Genomic DNA, 16,508 nt, shown 5'->3' on the forward strand with positions numbered 1-16,508 from the left:
AGCTGTACACCTGTGGACCAGAATGGAAGAATAACAACGTTGTTTCCCCAGGAAATGATGTGTTTCCTGATTGGTGAAACACTAAGCTAAGATTAAAGTTACAGAGAGGGCAAATGGGAAAACAGTTTCTCTTTAACCTGTGCCATGCATCTTCTAATAATCAGGCTTCAATAAAACATAATTAATACAGATATTTTAAAATAATCTTTTTTTTTTAATTGTCTCTTACCTTGGTAAAGAGGTGTTGTTATTAAAAAGTTGTTTTAAACCACTTAATTTTGTTCCTTGAATAAAAAGAAATTGCATTAATGACATAAATTCATTAAAACAGTAAAACAATAGCTAAATAGCAAAGCAGTGGATATGAAAATTAAGTCTCTAAAGGCTGGATCTCAAAGAACTCCATAAGAAATATTATTTTATGTGGACTGGGAAACTAAGGCCATCTATTTCCTGTAAAGACTTTATCCTTGCACAGTCATGGAGTTGGGGTGTGGAGAGCCAAATCTCCCAAAAAGGATAAATTCAATCATTTCTTAAATTCACCAAAGACTTTGTGTCATTTAAACAGTCCAGCATATTAAAACAAAAAAGCAGCTGATAGGGACTTTAAATCTCCCACAGATGGATCCTAAAGGATTTAATAGGAACAGAGCAGAACTGTACCTAAAACTGAGCCTTGTGGAACTCCACTTGTAAGTTGTGCTGCATTCCACATAAATGTGGAGTGAAAAACTCCTTTGTTCAACCAATAACTTTTTTTTCCTCACTAATTCCTCATATGGTTGCAGGGGGGCAGTAAATGGGAATGAGGCGGATTACACCCTAGACAGGTCACAAGTGTCCAATTTCCCCAACGAGATAATTTCAGGTAAAGGTTAGCTTAATTTTTTTTTTCAAACAGCCCATCATATTTGCACAGAATAGTGGATAAGATATAAAGTCCTCATCAAACGATTCCAAAGGATTTCACAAAGAGAGAATAGTACCTAGAATCAAGCCTTGTGGAACTCCCCATGTAGACGGTGCTGTAGCTGACAGTCATTTATGTGGACTGAGAAACTCCTACTGGAAAATTTTGCTTCTCTTCCCTCAGTCCTCTTGAACCTAAATTTGGTTCAAGCTGTGTTAAGAGCTTTAACCATACAGTATGTTCAGGCTCTTCCTGCAACTATTTCCATATCAGCATCAGCATTCAGCTCCAGAATGCTGTTCCCAGCAGTTCCCAGAGGCAAAGGTCAAACTCTTAAGAACAGCAGTTTCAGCATTATTATATCCTTTACAGGGAGTGAGATGATTTTTTTCTTTAAAAACATCCTTCACAAAGGTTGAGGCTGGGACCCATGACAGAAAGAGGCAAAAAAAAGTCTAATTTTGTGCCTGAAAGACAAGTCTAAGCAACACAATTTCAAATAAGACCAACATTTGAAACACAAAGTCTTAAGTCACCAAATCTTTTCTTTATTTGGTACAAGACTGGTATTTTGCTGACAATAATTGCAAAAATACATTATTCATATACACCTAGTAAAAAACACTATGGAAGACACATCTAAAAATATACAGTAACAGCAGAATAAAAACAATTTGCAGGGGTAGGAGAGGGAGGAAGAGGCAGAGGTTTATTTTTCATGGTTACTGAGGAATACTAACATATAACAGTCATGGGTTTCTCTTCCCTCAGTCCTCTGGTACGGACCAGACATTTGTTACCAACATGTGCCCAGAGATCAAATTGGTTTGGGTCAGGTCAGGTCAGAAGAGACAGTTCAAGCACTTCACAGCCTTGCTGCCATAGTCCAGGCACTCCGGACCAATGCACTGGCAGCAGGCATTGTGAAACCAGCGGTACTTTGATCCTCCCATTGACTCACAGTACTGCTTGCACTGACGAATGGACACGCAGTCATCAAAGTAAACCACCGTGCACATTTTCTCTGGAAAGAAAGGAAGCAGGTTGAGTCACAAATCCAGCAAAACATGGTTCACAAAAAACATAATTACCTACAGCCCTCAGTGTTCCTACTTTTACTTAATGGGTTCGCTGTAATTAACTGAGACCATGTGTTTTAGGTGGGTGTTATGAGTTAAGTGCTCAGCTTTGTGGGAATGCTATAACTTTATAATCAGCAGCGCTGGTTTAGGGGTAAAACACCAAAAACACCTGCAAATTAAAACCAAAAACAGATATTATCTCTCTTTTCAGATAGCAACCATTGAAGTGGTGCTGCATGGTCAGAGCTGGTCTAAGAGGGTCTCCGTTTCAAAACACAGACTTAAAGTCATGATCTGTCTGTAATATGTAGCATATTTTCTTGTTTAAAGTTTCTTTAATATATAGTACCTTGTTCCCATATCCCTTAAACATTTTCACATGAACAAACTTCAATATATTTTATTGTACATTTTATGTGATAGACCAACACAAAAGGTGTGCATATTTTTAATTTAACAAAAAAAATAATGCATTGTTTTTAAGATGTTTTTAAACTAAAATCTGAACAATTAGTGAGTGCATTTATATTCAGTGAGTACTTTGTTGTAACACCTTTCGCTGAAAGTCTTGTGTATGTCTCTACCAGCTTTGCCTAATTTTGTTTGCAAAAATAGCTCAAGATCTGTCAGATCGGATGGACATCATCTGTTTCAGGTTTTCTCACAGATTCTCAATTGAATTTAGGTCTGGACTTTGACTGGGTCATTCTAAACTGTTAACATGTTTTCATTTAACATACCTACCTACATCCCATATTAGTCTATCATGGGTTAAACCATCCATTTTCATATATTATGAGGTGTATTATTCAATCTAAAATTACAAGATATAATTAAATATATTGCCATACATTTTACATAATATGAAAAGCGGCAATCCGTTATACATTATTCAATATGTGGTCATATATTGACGAAATATATTATTCAATATATATTTTAAAAGACAGGAATATTAGTTTTAAATATTGACACTAAATATATATGGAAATATATTTTCGTTGTGTAATGGTCCATCGTAGCTGCATGAGAAACCTTAATGTTCCTAAATAGCAGAGTTGGGAGTCCTTTCTGTATTAGTGTCACTTTGTAAAGCTGCACTACAGAATGTTGGATTGAAAACTTAGTTCCACATATAAACACTCTGCGTGTGTTCAGATGTAAAACAATGGCATATTCGTACCGAAACGACAGTCCCGGGTATTTTCAATATAAATAGGTGTACCATTAAACTCCTGATTTACTGTTATTGCTTCAGGATTACATATCCCTACTATGAAACATGATGGTGGTAGTATCATGGTTTGTGCCTGTTTTAGTGTATTTTGCTTAGATTAGCCAGTCATGATTGACAGGACAGCTGAGATAATTACATCTGTGAGTTATTGAACAAGATGTCCTAAAATACTGTAACACTCCTATTGGAATAGGGGCCTTTAAACAAGTTTTTAACCTTTTCTTTTACAGAAAAGGTATTTGTCAAGGATGATGCGTTGTAAAAAAGGAGTGACAAAAAACCTTGTTTTACCGTGAGGATCGATGCTGGTGTGGATACTGTTTCCCGGCACCGACACGTTCTGAGGTTGGCTGTTGAGCGACTCCAGGAAGGAAACCAGGTTCTCGTGGTGCGTGAACTCCTCCGCTACAGGGAAGGACACCACCATCATGTTGATGGGCGCGTCGCCCTCCGTCAGGGCGCGGAACAGCGAGGGGATCGGGCGGTGAAGCTCCTCCACCGTGCTTTTGGATGTGGCAGGAGAGTCGCTGTAGTTCTTGGGGTTACACATCCCTGACAAAGAGAGATACATCAGGATGTTACAGGAATATTTCTGTCCCCTCAATCTGTTTTTAAGTCATGAGGGTGGTTTTGAAAAACCACACCACTGTCAAAAATGTGTCTCATCTCAATTAAGGTCTGTTTAACACTTTGTTTAATTTCAACACACAGTAGCAATCACAACAAAGTCCCCACATCCCAAGATACGATCTTCTAACCCTGTGCAATGAGTCCAAGTGAATTAAAGCTAATGGGTAAATCATTTTTTGGGGGACGGAGTTTGACAGAGGATTTGGATTACAAACCGATGCTAAAAGCAGAGCCAGAGCAGCTGTTTTAGATAAAACACACTCATGTGTGCTCCCTCCCTCCCTGCTCCACCTCCTCTCGTTTTTAAAGTCCAAGCTCCTCCAACAAGTCTCCTAAATCTTCCTCCCCGCTCTTTTAAACACTCTCACTTCAAAGCAGTCAGCGTTTGGCACAAATAACTTGTTTTAAGTGGGAAAAGGACAGTGAAAAAGGGAAGAAAACATAAATGAAGACAATATATTTGGTCAGAGCTACAAGATCTCCTCAATGTGCTGTAAAAGGCCCGTCCAGAAGGAAAACGCCGCTCTAACATCTGTGTAGCAGCAGCAGCAGCAGCAGAGAGTTCAACGCTCAGATCCCTGTTCTTGTGTTCCACATGAAAGCATTTTAATAAAGCCTCGATGTCAGCAAGCAGAGCAATATCTGTCAGTCAGAGCAGACAACTGCTCACTGGTTTGCATCTGTGATATCCAGAGTCAGAGGAGAACCGCCTTCTCCTTCTTCTTAAATCATGTTTGTTTCTGTAATCGGATCTTTAGAAAGCATTGTTGTTGCTCAGAACCTGATGCTGTCTGTACAGTGACAAAATACAGTACATCCCTTATTTATATCCTGCTTCCAAACGCAGCAGGTTTTTTTTTGTTCAAGACCATTTTAAATGATCGCAGGAAAATCTACCTGTTTGGAAAACAAATCATACTGAAATTAATACATTTCAGGAATTAAGTGGTTTGCAAAGTATTGTAAGTGAAAGAAATGCAGCAATCTACAGACAGACATTAGCTAGACCGATCTTCCAACTATCAGCACTGAAAAAACAACATGAACGAAAACAACTTGCAGGTCCCTCTCTGCTGTGCTGCGGCTCTGCTTTAAAGCCTTGCCTCCACACAAGGCAGCTTTGTTTTCTACATAACATCGTCACCACAAAAACTCTAGATAAACACATTCCTTGCTTGCAAATGTTACAAGAAACTATGAAAATAACAGTATTTCTACAGAGTTATTGACCAGCTTTATGTTGAAATTTTAAACTCTCCCAGAATCAAATTTCCAGTTGTAGCCTTTGTAGACAACATTCAATTATTAGTAATTATACATTTTGAAAGGCATTTTTACACTGGTCGGTCTCTACATCTGGAAGTAAAACTCAGAGAGAGGAAGGAAGGAAGGAAGGATATGTCTTCATACTCTGTCTTTGTTTTCCATAGCTTTTCAGTTTCCAGTTACTTTTCCAGACTTCCCAGTATTCCACATACAAACATGGTTAGTACATGTGTTTCCTGGGCAGAGTAAATTAACATAAACCAAATTATTTTCATTAAGATGTTATTCTGCTGTGGTACACCACTTACAGTATGTTAAACTGACTCATCCTTATCTATATTAAAAGATATAAAAAAACTCAACTCATTGAAGTCTAAGCCAAATCCTAACACCAGCGTGACAAACCTTCATGTGTGTCTTTCTGCGCACATTTCCAGCCAAACACTTCTCACCAGCTGCGTCTTGTTGGCAGCAGGCGGCGGCCCCTCTGCAAAGTTTTCCGACACCAAAATAGAACAGTCGGACTTTTAAAACCCAAGTCGGTAATAAATGAGACTCCTGCACCTACCGACGCAGTCACAACACTCCTCCCAGAGGTTCCCCAGACACAGCATGCAGTCTTTACAGCAGGAGCAGTTCCCATCAGAAGGTCGGCACTGGCACAGCTCCTGAATGAACACATGGAAACATGCATTAGCAAAACACAACAACAAGCTTAGAATTAAAAAAGGAGAGAGTTTGGGCGAAAATATTGATTATTACGGGTAATTAAAACATTTAAGGCAGCGGTTGATATTTTACATAGCAAATACAATTACCGTACATACATCTCCATCTATAGCGAAAAATGTCAACATTAAAATGTTCATCGATATTTACAGACCATGTTCTAATGCATTAGCAGAGCTACAAATTACACAGTAGAGAGGAGACAGCATGTAGACAAGCCGTTCAAACAGGAAGCATGTCATTAAACCATCGACAGAAAGGACAACCACTGGTTTGCTTCCAGTATAGTAACTATTAGAGGACTAAAACAACTACACGCTGGATGAGGCATCTGTGGCATCTATCGAAGAATGTGAGGCGTCCACGTAGACGATGGTACCTCAGGAAAACATAAGAAGAGACAGGTTTTCAACCCAAGAACAGTGCAGGTCCTGACACGTTCATGTTCATGACATTCAAATCCTGCTTCCTTTATGGTAGCTCAGGAGAGGATAAAGGTCTCAGTGAGGACTCTTTTAAAGAATAATTGCAGTTTATTATAATGTTAATCCTACTCTAGTGGAGGGTAAAGAATTATAGATAAGAAACAAGTTTCACACATTACATAAGACCGTCTTTTGTAACATGAATATGTAATCTATATACTCCTGACTGATATACAACTATTACATTTATACATTTTGCTGCATTTCTAATAGAAAAGCAAAACAGCTTGTCAAAATTCTTGACTTTTCAGTTTATCATCAGTCATTCCTTGTGCCCAGACATCTCAGCAGTTAACTGCAACAGACAGTCAGAACTGACTAAACCAAGCTAATGTCACAGGAAGTTCAAAATGGAGAAAATATAAGTCGTTTAGTTCAACTGTTTTTTCAAAAAAAAAAGGGTCTACGAAGGCTTTGGTGACCCAGGATGGAAAATCAAAACACAAGTAAAATTAAACAAAACAGGTTTTTCCATGTTGCTGGAACTTTCATGAGTTGCAGCTTAACTTTTCCACATTTTGTCCCATTACTACCAGACACTTCAGAGTATTTTATTGGGATTTTACATAACAGAAAAACTCAAAGTAGGGCATTAGTGTGACGTAGAAAGAAAAAGAAATAGGGGTTTCAAAATTTAAAAAACTACATTTGTCAGATAAAATCTTAAAACTGTGAAAAGCATTTGAATTCATTACTCCTATACCCCTAAATAAAATCCAGTGCCACCTACTCCCCTTCAGAAGACACCTAATTAGCAAACAGAGAGGTTTGTTAGAGAACATCAGTGAACAAGAAGCATCATAAAGACCAAGAAACACAGCAGACAGATCAGGGATGAGGTTCTGCAGATGTTTAAATCAGTGTTTATTTATCAAATATACCCCAGGCTTTGGCCATCTTACAGCCACTGTTCCATCCATCATCTGAGTATGGTACAATTGCAAATCTGCTAAGACATGGCCTTCCACCTAAGCTTACAGGCTGGGTAAGGAGAGCATTTTTTTAGAGCAGCAGCCAAGAGGCCCATGGTAACTCTGGAGGAGCTGCAGAGATACACAGCTCAGATGAAAGCATCTGCTGAGCGGACAACTATCAGTTATGCACTTCACAAATCTCACAGTTTACCTTAATACATGTAATGGACACAGCAAATGTGTGTAGGAAGATGAGACCAAAACTGAAATTTCTGGCCTTTACAGTTTGCTAACAAGGAACATCAACCTGAACATGCCATTCGCCCTGTGAAGCATGGTGGTGGCAGACACTTCAACAGGGATGGGGAGAGAAGATAGAAGGAGACAAATACAGGACAGTCGTGGAAGAAAGGCCACCAAACACTTGAGACTGGGACAGATGTTCACCTACCAGCAGGACAATGACCCTAAACATACAGCCAGAGCTTCAATAGAAGGGGCTTAAATCAAAGCATATTCATGTGTTAGAGTGGTCCAGTCAAAGTCTACTACTAATGCCAAACAAGAACACTTGAAAAGACTTGAAAATAGATATTTTGAGATGCTCTCCATCCAATGTGAATGAGCTTGAAATATTTTACAAAGAATAGCTGATAGAGTCATACCCCACAAGTCTTGCATCTGTAACTAAAATGAAAAATATTGACTCAGGGGGGTAAATACAAATACACCGTGTATCATTTTTCTTCCGCTTTAAAATTATCCACCACTTTGTGTTCGTCTATCACATAAAAATCCAGTAAAATATAATAAATTTTCCGGTTTTAAGGAGACAAAACATGACAAAGTTAAAGGTTATGTGAATACATTCCCAAAGCTCTGCACATTTAAACACAAAAGTCAGGTTTAGACCTACACAATACAATCCATTCTCTGCAGTCGTTCACGAAGCACCAGCTCCTGAGTTTTGCTCCGCTACACCTGATGAGTCACGTTACTTAAATAGAACTTCTTGATAAACCCAGAAACTCAACAACAGAGGTGCACAGTGCAAGATGTGCATGAATCATAGAGCCACAAAAGCAACCCTGACAGGAAATAAGTTTAAATAAAGGCCATCTACCATTCAAACTTTCAGTCTAAGTCGCACAGGGACTCGGGTGTTTCATAAAACACAAACCCGTTTATCATATCTTAAAGCTAAAGCCTTAAACTCAAGTTAAGAGTACACAAACTAAACTTTGTGACATAAGGGCATCTGATCAAATAAAATATTGATTTAATCTTACTTTACAGTCTTGTTACTTTACAGAACTTGTTTAAAACTTCCAGTTAGATCTAATTCCTTATAGATCTGAGTCCTTCTGAGAAGCAGGGCTTCTGGAAACATCTAGAAACAACGTAAAACTGCTGCTGGAATCAGTGCACAAACACGTGATTTTACTTCTGTGCTCCAGAGCAGTTCGTCTTTGAAGTCCCTGGGCCGTCCAGGAGACAAAACTAAAACCTTGTTGGTAGGATTAAATAGTGCCAGAGGAGCTCCTTTTCCTCCCTTGTGTTCCCTCCCAACTCAGAGCGGGGAGCACATTCCTCCACGTCAAGGTCATGACAATAATGGGGGAGGAACAGGAGAGAAGGGCAAGAAAACACCTGGAGAACAGAACAGAGCAGAAATCTCTCCCTTTAACACCATGCTTTCCTCCTCCTCGACTGCCTTTCTCCTTAGTTTCATCCCTTATTTTGTTTGCTCTACTTTCTTTTCCATGTTCTTTCTCAGTCCAGCTTCTCTCTCATCTTCTCAGGAACCGTCTCCTCTGTGTAAACACCCCCGGCAATGATAAAAGACTCTGAAATGACTCAGCAGGGAGGGATTGTAAAACCACACACAGCTCACATAATCACCAGCCTCTCTACCCCTAAATCTCTGATGAAGATCTGATCCCATCACTAATTGTAACTTTTAAAGGTGGCATTGTAAAAACTAAAACTACACAGCACTCAAAGCCATGTTTCACGAATCAGAAATATTCCTTATTTTTATAAAACACAAGAGAAATGGAGGTGCTGCTAACTGGTTAGCTTAGCTTTCGCTATTAGGCTAAAGTTAGCAAGAATCAACTCTGCTAGCAAAGCTAAGCCTAAATAAAAAACAATAACAACAAAGGTCTACATTCATGCAAAAAAGAAGGTTTCCATTATTTTAATTACAGTCATGTGAAAAACTAAGTACACCCCTGCTGCTTTCATTGGTGTTAAGGGGACAGTACCAGCTAGGTGCTGCTAATCAAGTCTACGATATTTCATGATCTTCAGCAAGCTTAAAGACGTTTTGTCATTTTGCTGGTCTGGGGCAGAGGTGTTTTAAAAGCAACAGTAATGGCCTTAATACATGATTCCTTTTCAACCCATTAACAAATGAAACCTATTTACTCAAAGTATCTTTGTGTTATTTCAATTTGGGATCGTCAATAAAAAGGTGGCCCCCACAATCTGAAAGAGTAACGTGGTGTCACACAAACATAACAGTAATGGAGGACCTGCTGCTTGGTTTATAGTTTTTGTCAGACTCAGAGTGAAAGAAGAGAAGGCTGCAGGCACCAAGACGGAGCACTCTGGATAAGTACAGGAGAGAGGGAAGCCATGGAGCAGTATAAGCTAAAGGGGTATGTGAGGGCTAGCTAATGCTACCTAATGCTAGCTTGCTATAGGGGCCATATACACAATAAGCCCAGCGAACAACAATTTAATGGTTGAAGATATTAGTTAGTTATTATATCTATGCTGTGACTGTAACACCGCCCCCTACCCAATCAGTAACCAACGGGCTTCTGAGGTCACGTTTTTAGCACAACTCAGAACGGTTGGAACTGCAAGCAACCAGGTACTAAAAATAGTTTCTACGTAATCGATAGTGATGGAAAAGCCTAAAAAGTGATTAGAAACAATCTGAACTGCGCTGAGTAGGGACTAGTGGAAAAGGAGCAATGGTAAATGTTTTGTTCTCTGCTGAACACAAAAGCAACTTATTAACATCTATGACAAAAATAACATGACAAATATTGGAACTGTCATGTCATCCTGTGCTGAATTTAGTCTGTTTTTGACTCTCCAGTTAAATATAGAGTCAGAGTACTTAACTTTGGGTTATAAATGTGTCATTCACCTCTCAGAGGCATTCAGAGGCTAAGCAATTGAAAAATGAAAGGACAAACTAGTCGGCACAGGCGGTGGTTGTTACCCTCCATAACAGATGAGGTTATCTTAAAAAGGTCTTATTTGGCTTCTCTTGCTCTCAAGTGGAAACCCCAGTAATCAGTCAAAGTTCAGCAGCTGCAGAGAGAGAAGCACTTCGAAGTTGTGAACGACTATATCAGCGGCTGTTAAGCTTTGAAATCTGCTGCCCCACCCCAAAACCTTGCCTACCCTGTTAAGGATGGGCTTCTCTGCACACTTCTCAAGTTCCTAAAAGTATAACCCCCTCCAAACACACACACACACCTCCTCCTGACCCCGGCCTCACCCCCCTTCTCCCGCCCTGAGGGGTTTTAGAGAATCCAGACAAATGAGTGGAGGTGGCAGCAGAGCGTGAAAAGCAAGCTCCAGACAGCAGATCCAACTAATCACAAGCAACACGGACCATCTACAGAGCATCTGGAGGCGGAGACCTTTCTCCTTCACACACAGGTCATCATTCTTGCCTCTGACAGCTGGCAAGTTAGTGTCGGCGGGGTCGCAAGAGCTGGAGAGCTCATTACATTCATTAGAAAGAAGCCAACTAGAGGATGTTTTGAAGAAATGGACTGGAGATGCACCGATCAGGCTCTTACTAGCAATACCGGTTTTCTGTTGTCTCTGAGGTCTGGCCCGCTCATTCCAATTTTGTCCAGTTTTAACTTTCTTTCTGAAGAATGCTTTATACAAATACATTTGTGCAAACTTTGTTTTAACCAGAGAAAATATTGGTTGGGGATTGAAATCAGAGAATTTTCTGTTTGACAAACCTTGACCGGTGAGCGGCTGGTTAAAAACTCAAATCTTTTTGCCGATCTGTGAACGCAACAAAGTGCTACCAAACAAAAACACTCTTCGGTGTGAATGTGGTTACTGACACAGCAGGATGACAATTTCTACAATATTTTCCCCTATAAAGCAGTTCCTTAACCAAAGAACCACATTTATGTTTGATTACATCTTGCAATGATGATATCAGTTGCAATTTATGCCTATTTTCTTCTTTCCTCTCTCATCTGTGACCTTTAGCATTTTGAGCAATATCATTTGTATCCAGTGTAAGCATCTCTGTCCACCTGGCTAAATATTACATTAGCATTAGCAGCACGTTGGCAACACTTGGAATGCATTAGCCAACAATTACTCCACTCCAGTCCTTTGCGATATGAATATTGCGATGATGATATATTACGCAGCATTAGTCAAAACGTCTGTACGAAGTTTGCAAAGTAAAGCTGAAACTGATCCCTGAGCTCCAGCAACAAAATAGTGAATATTGGTGAATAAGAATTTTAAATTCCCAAAAGGTAGCTAAGGTGCCCACAGCTCAAGTAGGAGAATCTCTCGACAGGACAACTGCTAGTTGTCCACTCAACAAGCAGGGCCTTTAAGGAAGAGTGGCAAGAAAAAAAAAGACAAAAAAAGTCTCATATGGAGTTGGAGCCATGTGGAGGACACAGCAAACAAGTAGAAGAAGGTGCTCTGGTCAGATGAGACCAAACCTGAATTTCATGGCCTGCATGCAAAACTATGTGCAGCAGAAAAAAAACCATAGGATATCACTGTGAACACATTATCCCCTCTGTAAGACATGGTAGTGGAGGCATCATGCTGTGGACTTGTTTTTCTTCAGGGACATGGAAGCTGCTCAGAAGTCTTATGGCTACAAAAGACTGGGGTTAAGGTTCACCTTTCAGCAGGACAACAACCCTAAACGTGCAGCCTGAGCAGAAAATTAAATGATTTAGATCAAAGCATATGTGTTAGAATGGTCCAGTCAAAGTCCAGGCTTAAAGATTGATTTTATTTTGTCCTATTCAGTGTCTGAAGTTGAATGTATGACATTTTGTTTATTTTTAGTTAGTCTATATCCTCGAAGCTTCGGTAATACCGTTCATAGCGGTTTATGGTTTATGAGCTTCACTCTGTATGAACATTATGAGACTTTATTACAAACTTTAAAACTGGACACGACGTTCCCACGCAGGGCCAAGATTCACTGTGTGCCGACTGGTTTATAGGTTTCTGGACTAAAGCAGGGTCTGCAGTGTAGCAGTGTTTTTTACAGGCAGCGTCTCAGAAATCAGTATTTAAGCAGATTAGCAATGTGCAGCTGATATATTAAATGCAGGGTAAACCAAGCAACAAAAACTACCATCAAGTGCTTTAATCTGGAGACTCCAACTGCATATTCAAGTTATTTGTTGAGCTTTGAAGAGGGAGAAAAGGCCTGGTTTCATGCAAAAACTGAAAAATGTGCATGTTAGAAGTTTGATTAGAGTGGACAAATAACCTTAAAAGGTTTGCTTTAAACAAAACTATAATTTGCATGCAGAACTGCACATTTCCAGCACAGGAAATCAGTCTGAGCTACAAAAAGCAATCTGCATAGAACCGCCCTCACAGTGGCTGAGGTTATTCAGGTGAAATGGGAGCTTGAGTTAAAGACTGTACTTTAAAAAATGTTAATGGGAGAGGCAGAGCCACAGGACAGAGGAAAGGACGCAGCAAAATTCAGAACAACACCTTCACTGATTGTTTGCCATCCTCAAGTAACAGGGATGTTTAAAACGTCCTGTGGCAGAGAGCGGCCCTCGTACAGCTGGATTCTGGAAGGGAAACTTGCCATAGATAGAAATAGCAACCAGGACTTTAAAGCAGCTTAGGAGGAGCTTGGACAAATAAATATTTCTGCTTCCTGGAAAAAACACACCCCACCATCACGACTGCTTTCCAGCTTATCCGAGGATTTTATCTGCATTCCTCAGTGCAGATCCCAACTTTGTTTTCAGTTATGACAAGAGCAAGTTAAAGGAAGCTCACGGTGAAGTCTTAGGAGTACTTTTTTGTCACGTTAGCTCATAGCCACGCTCTTGTCGACAGAATCTACAATGTTTCTTTACACAAAACAGCTGCATCTCTAGAGGAGGAAAATGCCTTAAAACCTGGCTGCTCTTTACTACTTTTATCTGCACAGAAGATCAGCCCGCAGTCAGGAACCGATTGCATCATTCGACCGAGAGCACAACCCTACAATCATCCGTCCGCCCCTCGCTCGTGCTCTGCGGTGTGGATTTAAGGCCCTCACCTGGATGAGGCACTTGCTGACGTCGCTGGCGCAGAGGGCTTTGTTACAGCCGGAGGTCAGAGAGAGTCCTGCAAAGAGGAAGAGCAGAGCTGCCATGGCGGGGAGGATCAGCTGAGCGGACCTCATCCTGACGGTCTCACCAGCACACGACTGAAAAACACCTTGAAGCAAAAAAACATAAACCACATCTTAAAGAAGGACGCAAAATTTCTCTATATTTTACTTCCAAGCAGACAGATTTTCTTGTAATATTTTAGAATCAAAGTCCGAAAAAAAGCTTGAAGGATATTCAGAAAGTCTGAAGAATTACTGATCAAGATCACTTTGAAACATTACAAGAAAAGAGTGGAGTACACGGCCTTGAGCTTTTTCATATTTTGTTACACATTAACCACAAACTTCAATGTATTTTACTGGGATTTTATGTGAGAGATTAACGCAAAGTAGTTCATATGTGTGAAGAGGAACCAAGGTTTTCAAAATTTTCTACAAATAAAACTGTAATGTTTGACATGTATTTGTAGTCCGGACCCTTTGTTCCATTACCCCTAAATAAAATCACGTCGACCTATTAAGAGCATGGTGGTTAATGGATGGATATTATTGGAAGCAACTATGGTAACTCTGGAGGAGCTGCACAGACCGACAGCTCAGGTGGGGGAGAATCTGCAAACAGTAAAACTATTTGTGGTGCACTCTAACCATCTGACTTTTATGGAAGAGAGGCATGAAGTAAGTCCTGTTCGCAGAAGTCATGTAGGAGACACAGCAAACATGTGGAAGAAAGTGCTCTGGCTCAGATGAGACCAAAACTGAACTTGTTGGCCTTCATGCAAAAGGAGGAAAACTAACATCAAATCATCTTGAACCCACCATCGCCACTGTGAGGTAAGGTGGTGACAGCGGCATGCTGTGGGGGTGTTTTTCATTAGCATGCTATGGGGAGCCGGTCAGAGTTGATGGGAAGATGGATGATGCTAAATACAGGGCAGAGCTGGAAGAAACACTGTAAGAGGGCTGCAAACGAGGTGAGACTGGGGCGGTTTAGATAAGTGGTCCCCAACCCTGGTCCTCAAGACCCACTTTCCTGGATGTTTTAGGTGTTCTCCTACCGCCACACACCTGGCTTATATAAATGCACGATTAATGGGCTTCTGTAATGGGCAATTAATGACATGCTGGGCAGTGGGCCCTGAGGACCAGGACTGAGAACCATTCATCTGAAAAATAATCATTCCACTTTACAATTATGCTCTACTTGTGTTGGTCTGTCACAGAAAATCCCAGTTTAATACATTACAGGACTGTAACGAGAAAAAAAAAAAAAAAACATGTCTTTATTTCAGTTGCTTTGTCCTCAAGGTATAAATTCAAAGCACATACCCGAGCTTCTTTCAGTGTAAAACCCTCTTCTTAGCATCCATAATCTCACTTTAAATCTAAAAGGCCAAACAACGAGTTCTAATTGCCTTGTAAACACTCTGGAAATCACTGCTGTGTCATGCAAAACACTCCTTTCTCCGAAGTAAAAAACAGGCCTGCAGTTACATCTCATTCAAAGCCAGCGCTCCTTTTTTTTTTTTAGGAATAACAATATGCGCAACACATCTGGCAACATCAGCTGCCTTCATCCATTTTCTGCATGTGTGTGTGTGTGTGTGTTGCACTTCCACACACACTCCAGACTGAGCTTTTTTACACCTCAACGCTCAGAGCTGCACATCGTCCCCACTTCACATGATGGGGAGAAAACATGTGAGGGACATTAGCTCCCTCATTCCTGAGCGCCTTTCTGTTTTTTTTTTTCCTCCTCTTATTAGTTTCACTCGCACGCAAGCGCAACAGCAGCGAAGAAATAAAGAGATCTGACGTCTTTAAACTCACCTGAACGCAGTTATTATGTTTTCAGTTTGTCCTTTTAGAAGAGACTGAGGTTGTTTTCTCTTTGAACTCCTCCAGGATGGTTATCCGCCGCCGCTCCAGTGTCCACTGTGTCCAGAGGGCGTCAGTCTCTCCGCAGCACAAAGCGACAGGCAGTAGGGCGCCTTAAAGGCACACGCTCCATTTTCAAAGCAAGCCTCTGCGGAGAGAAAGCGCCGGCCCCTGGGGTCAATCAGCGTCCTGAACTTCGGAGAGACGGGTGCTTACATGACCGACCTAGCTCCCCTGGATCAAAAAACTCCACCAAGGAGCAGCAATGAGAGAAGCGTGCGTAAAAGCGCTGCGTAAAATCCGCTCCAACACGTGAGCTGGGCTCTTTTTCAGCACTGTTTGCCTTCTGAATCTTCTTCTCCTCCCCGTTTGCGGCTCCTTTGTCTCCTCTCCTATCAGCGGGTTTCTGAGCGCGTCTCATTAGGTGAGAAAACTCCGGATCGGAAGCTGTGAAGCCGACCGGGCTCCCCGCTGAGGGCCAACCCTGAGCTCATTTGTAGCCCACGGCTGCAGGGCTGTGATGAGCCACTTAGCTCCACAGGTGTTTACATGAGTTGCTGCTGCAGCTTCAACACGCAGCCTATCAGCCTGCGGCGGGGAGGAGGCCGGAAACTCCAGTTGTAATCAGATTAGATATGAGGCCCCAGTTACACAGCAATATGACAGGAACAATGCAGTGTAAATATTACAATGCTAAATGTTAAAGCTGTAATTCTATTTCTAAATGGATAAGTTCCTAATTATATAACAATTATTTTAAAATGTAGCCAAATTGTTTGCTAAATTAAACGTTCAGCTAAATTATTTTGGTAAATAAAATACTTGACTTTTGATAAATTAACCTTTAGCAAAAATTAGCTTGGTAAATTTTTCATTCTTAAATTTAATATTAAGATAAATCTCTGGCTAAATAAAATATTTGGCTAAATATAGGTAATTTAAATATTTAGTTACAGTAAATGTTTAGCTAGGTACTTAATTAAAATATATATATATATAGG

At 40.5% G+C, this 16,508-nt stretch overlaps 1 protein-coding gene across 1 annotated transcript; it reads right to left on the reverse strand.

The window, feature by feature from the left end:
- Positions 1-1,440: 1,440 nt before the first annotated feature.
- On the reverse strand, positions 1,441-16,019 carry twsg1a (twisted gastrulation BMP signaling modulator 1a). The gene is made up of 5 exons (XM_047367026.1): positions 15,460-16,019; positions 13,576-13,736; positions 5,697-5,796; positions 3,524-3,784; positions 1,441-1,937 (listed from the first exon to the last, which is right to left on the reverse strand). The coding sequence occupies exons 2-5, from the start codon at positions 13,699-13,701 to the stop codon at positions 1,756-1,758; spliced, it is 669 nt and encodes a 222-aa protein (XP_047222982.1). The 5' UTR covers positions 13,702-13,736; positions 15,460-16,019; the 3' UTR covers positions 1,441-1,755.
- Between the last annotated feature and the right edge of the window lie 489 nt (positions 16,020-16,508).

Source organism: Girardinichthys multiradiatus, chromosome 6, assembly GCF_021462225.1.
Source record: "Girardinichthys multiradiatus isolate DD_20200921_A chromosome 6, DD_fGirMul_XY1, whole genome shotgun sequence".
Taxonomy (NCBI): domain Eukaryota; kingdom Metazoa; phylum Chordata; class Actinopteri; order Cyprinodontiformes; family Goodeidae; genus Girardinichthys; species Girardinichthys multiradiatus.

Coding starts and splice junctions, on each gene's coding strand:
- twsg1a (XM_047367026.1), bottom strand. CDS start 13,701: ATGAGGTCCGCTCAGCTGATCCTCCCCGCCATGGCAGCTCTGCTCTTC. Junction 3,785..5,696: donor GGAGTGTTGTGACTGCGTCG/GTAGGTGCAGGA, acceptor TCTCTTTGTCAG/GGATGTGTAACCCCAAGAAC. Junction 1,938..3,523: donor CACCAGCATCGATCCTCACG/GTAAAACAAGGT, acceptor CTTTCTTTCCAG/AGAAAATGTGCACGGTGGTT.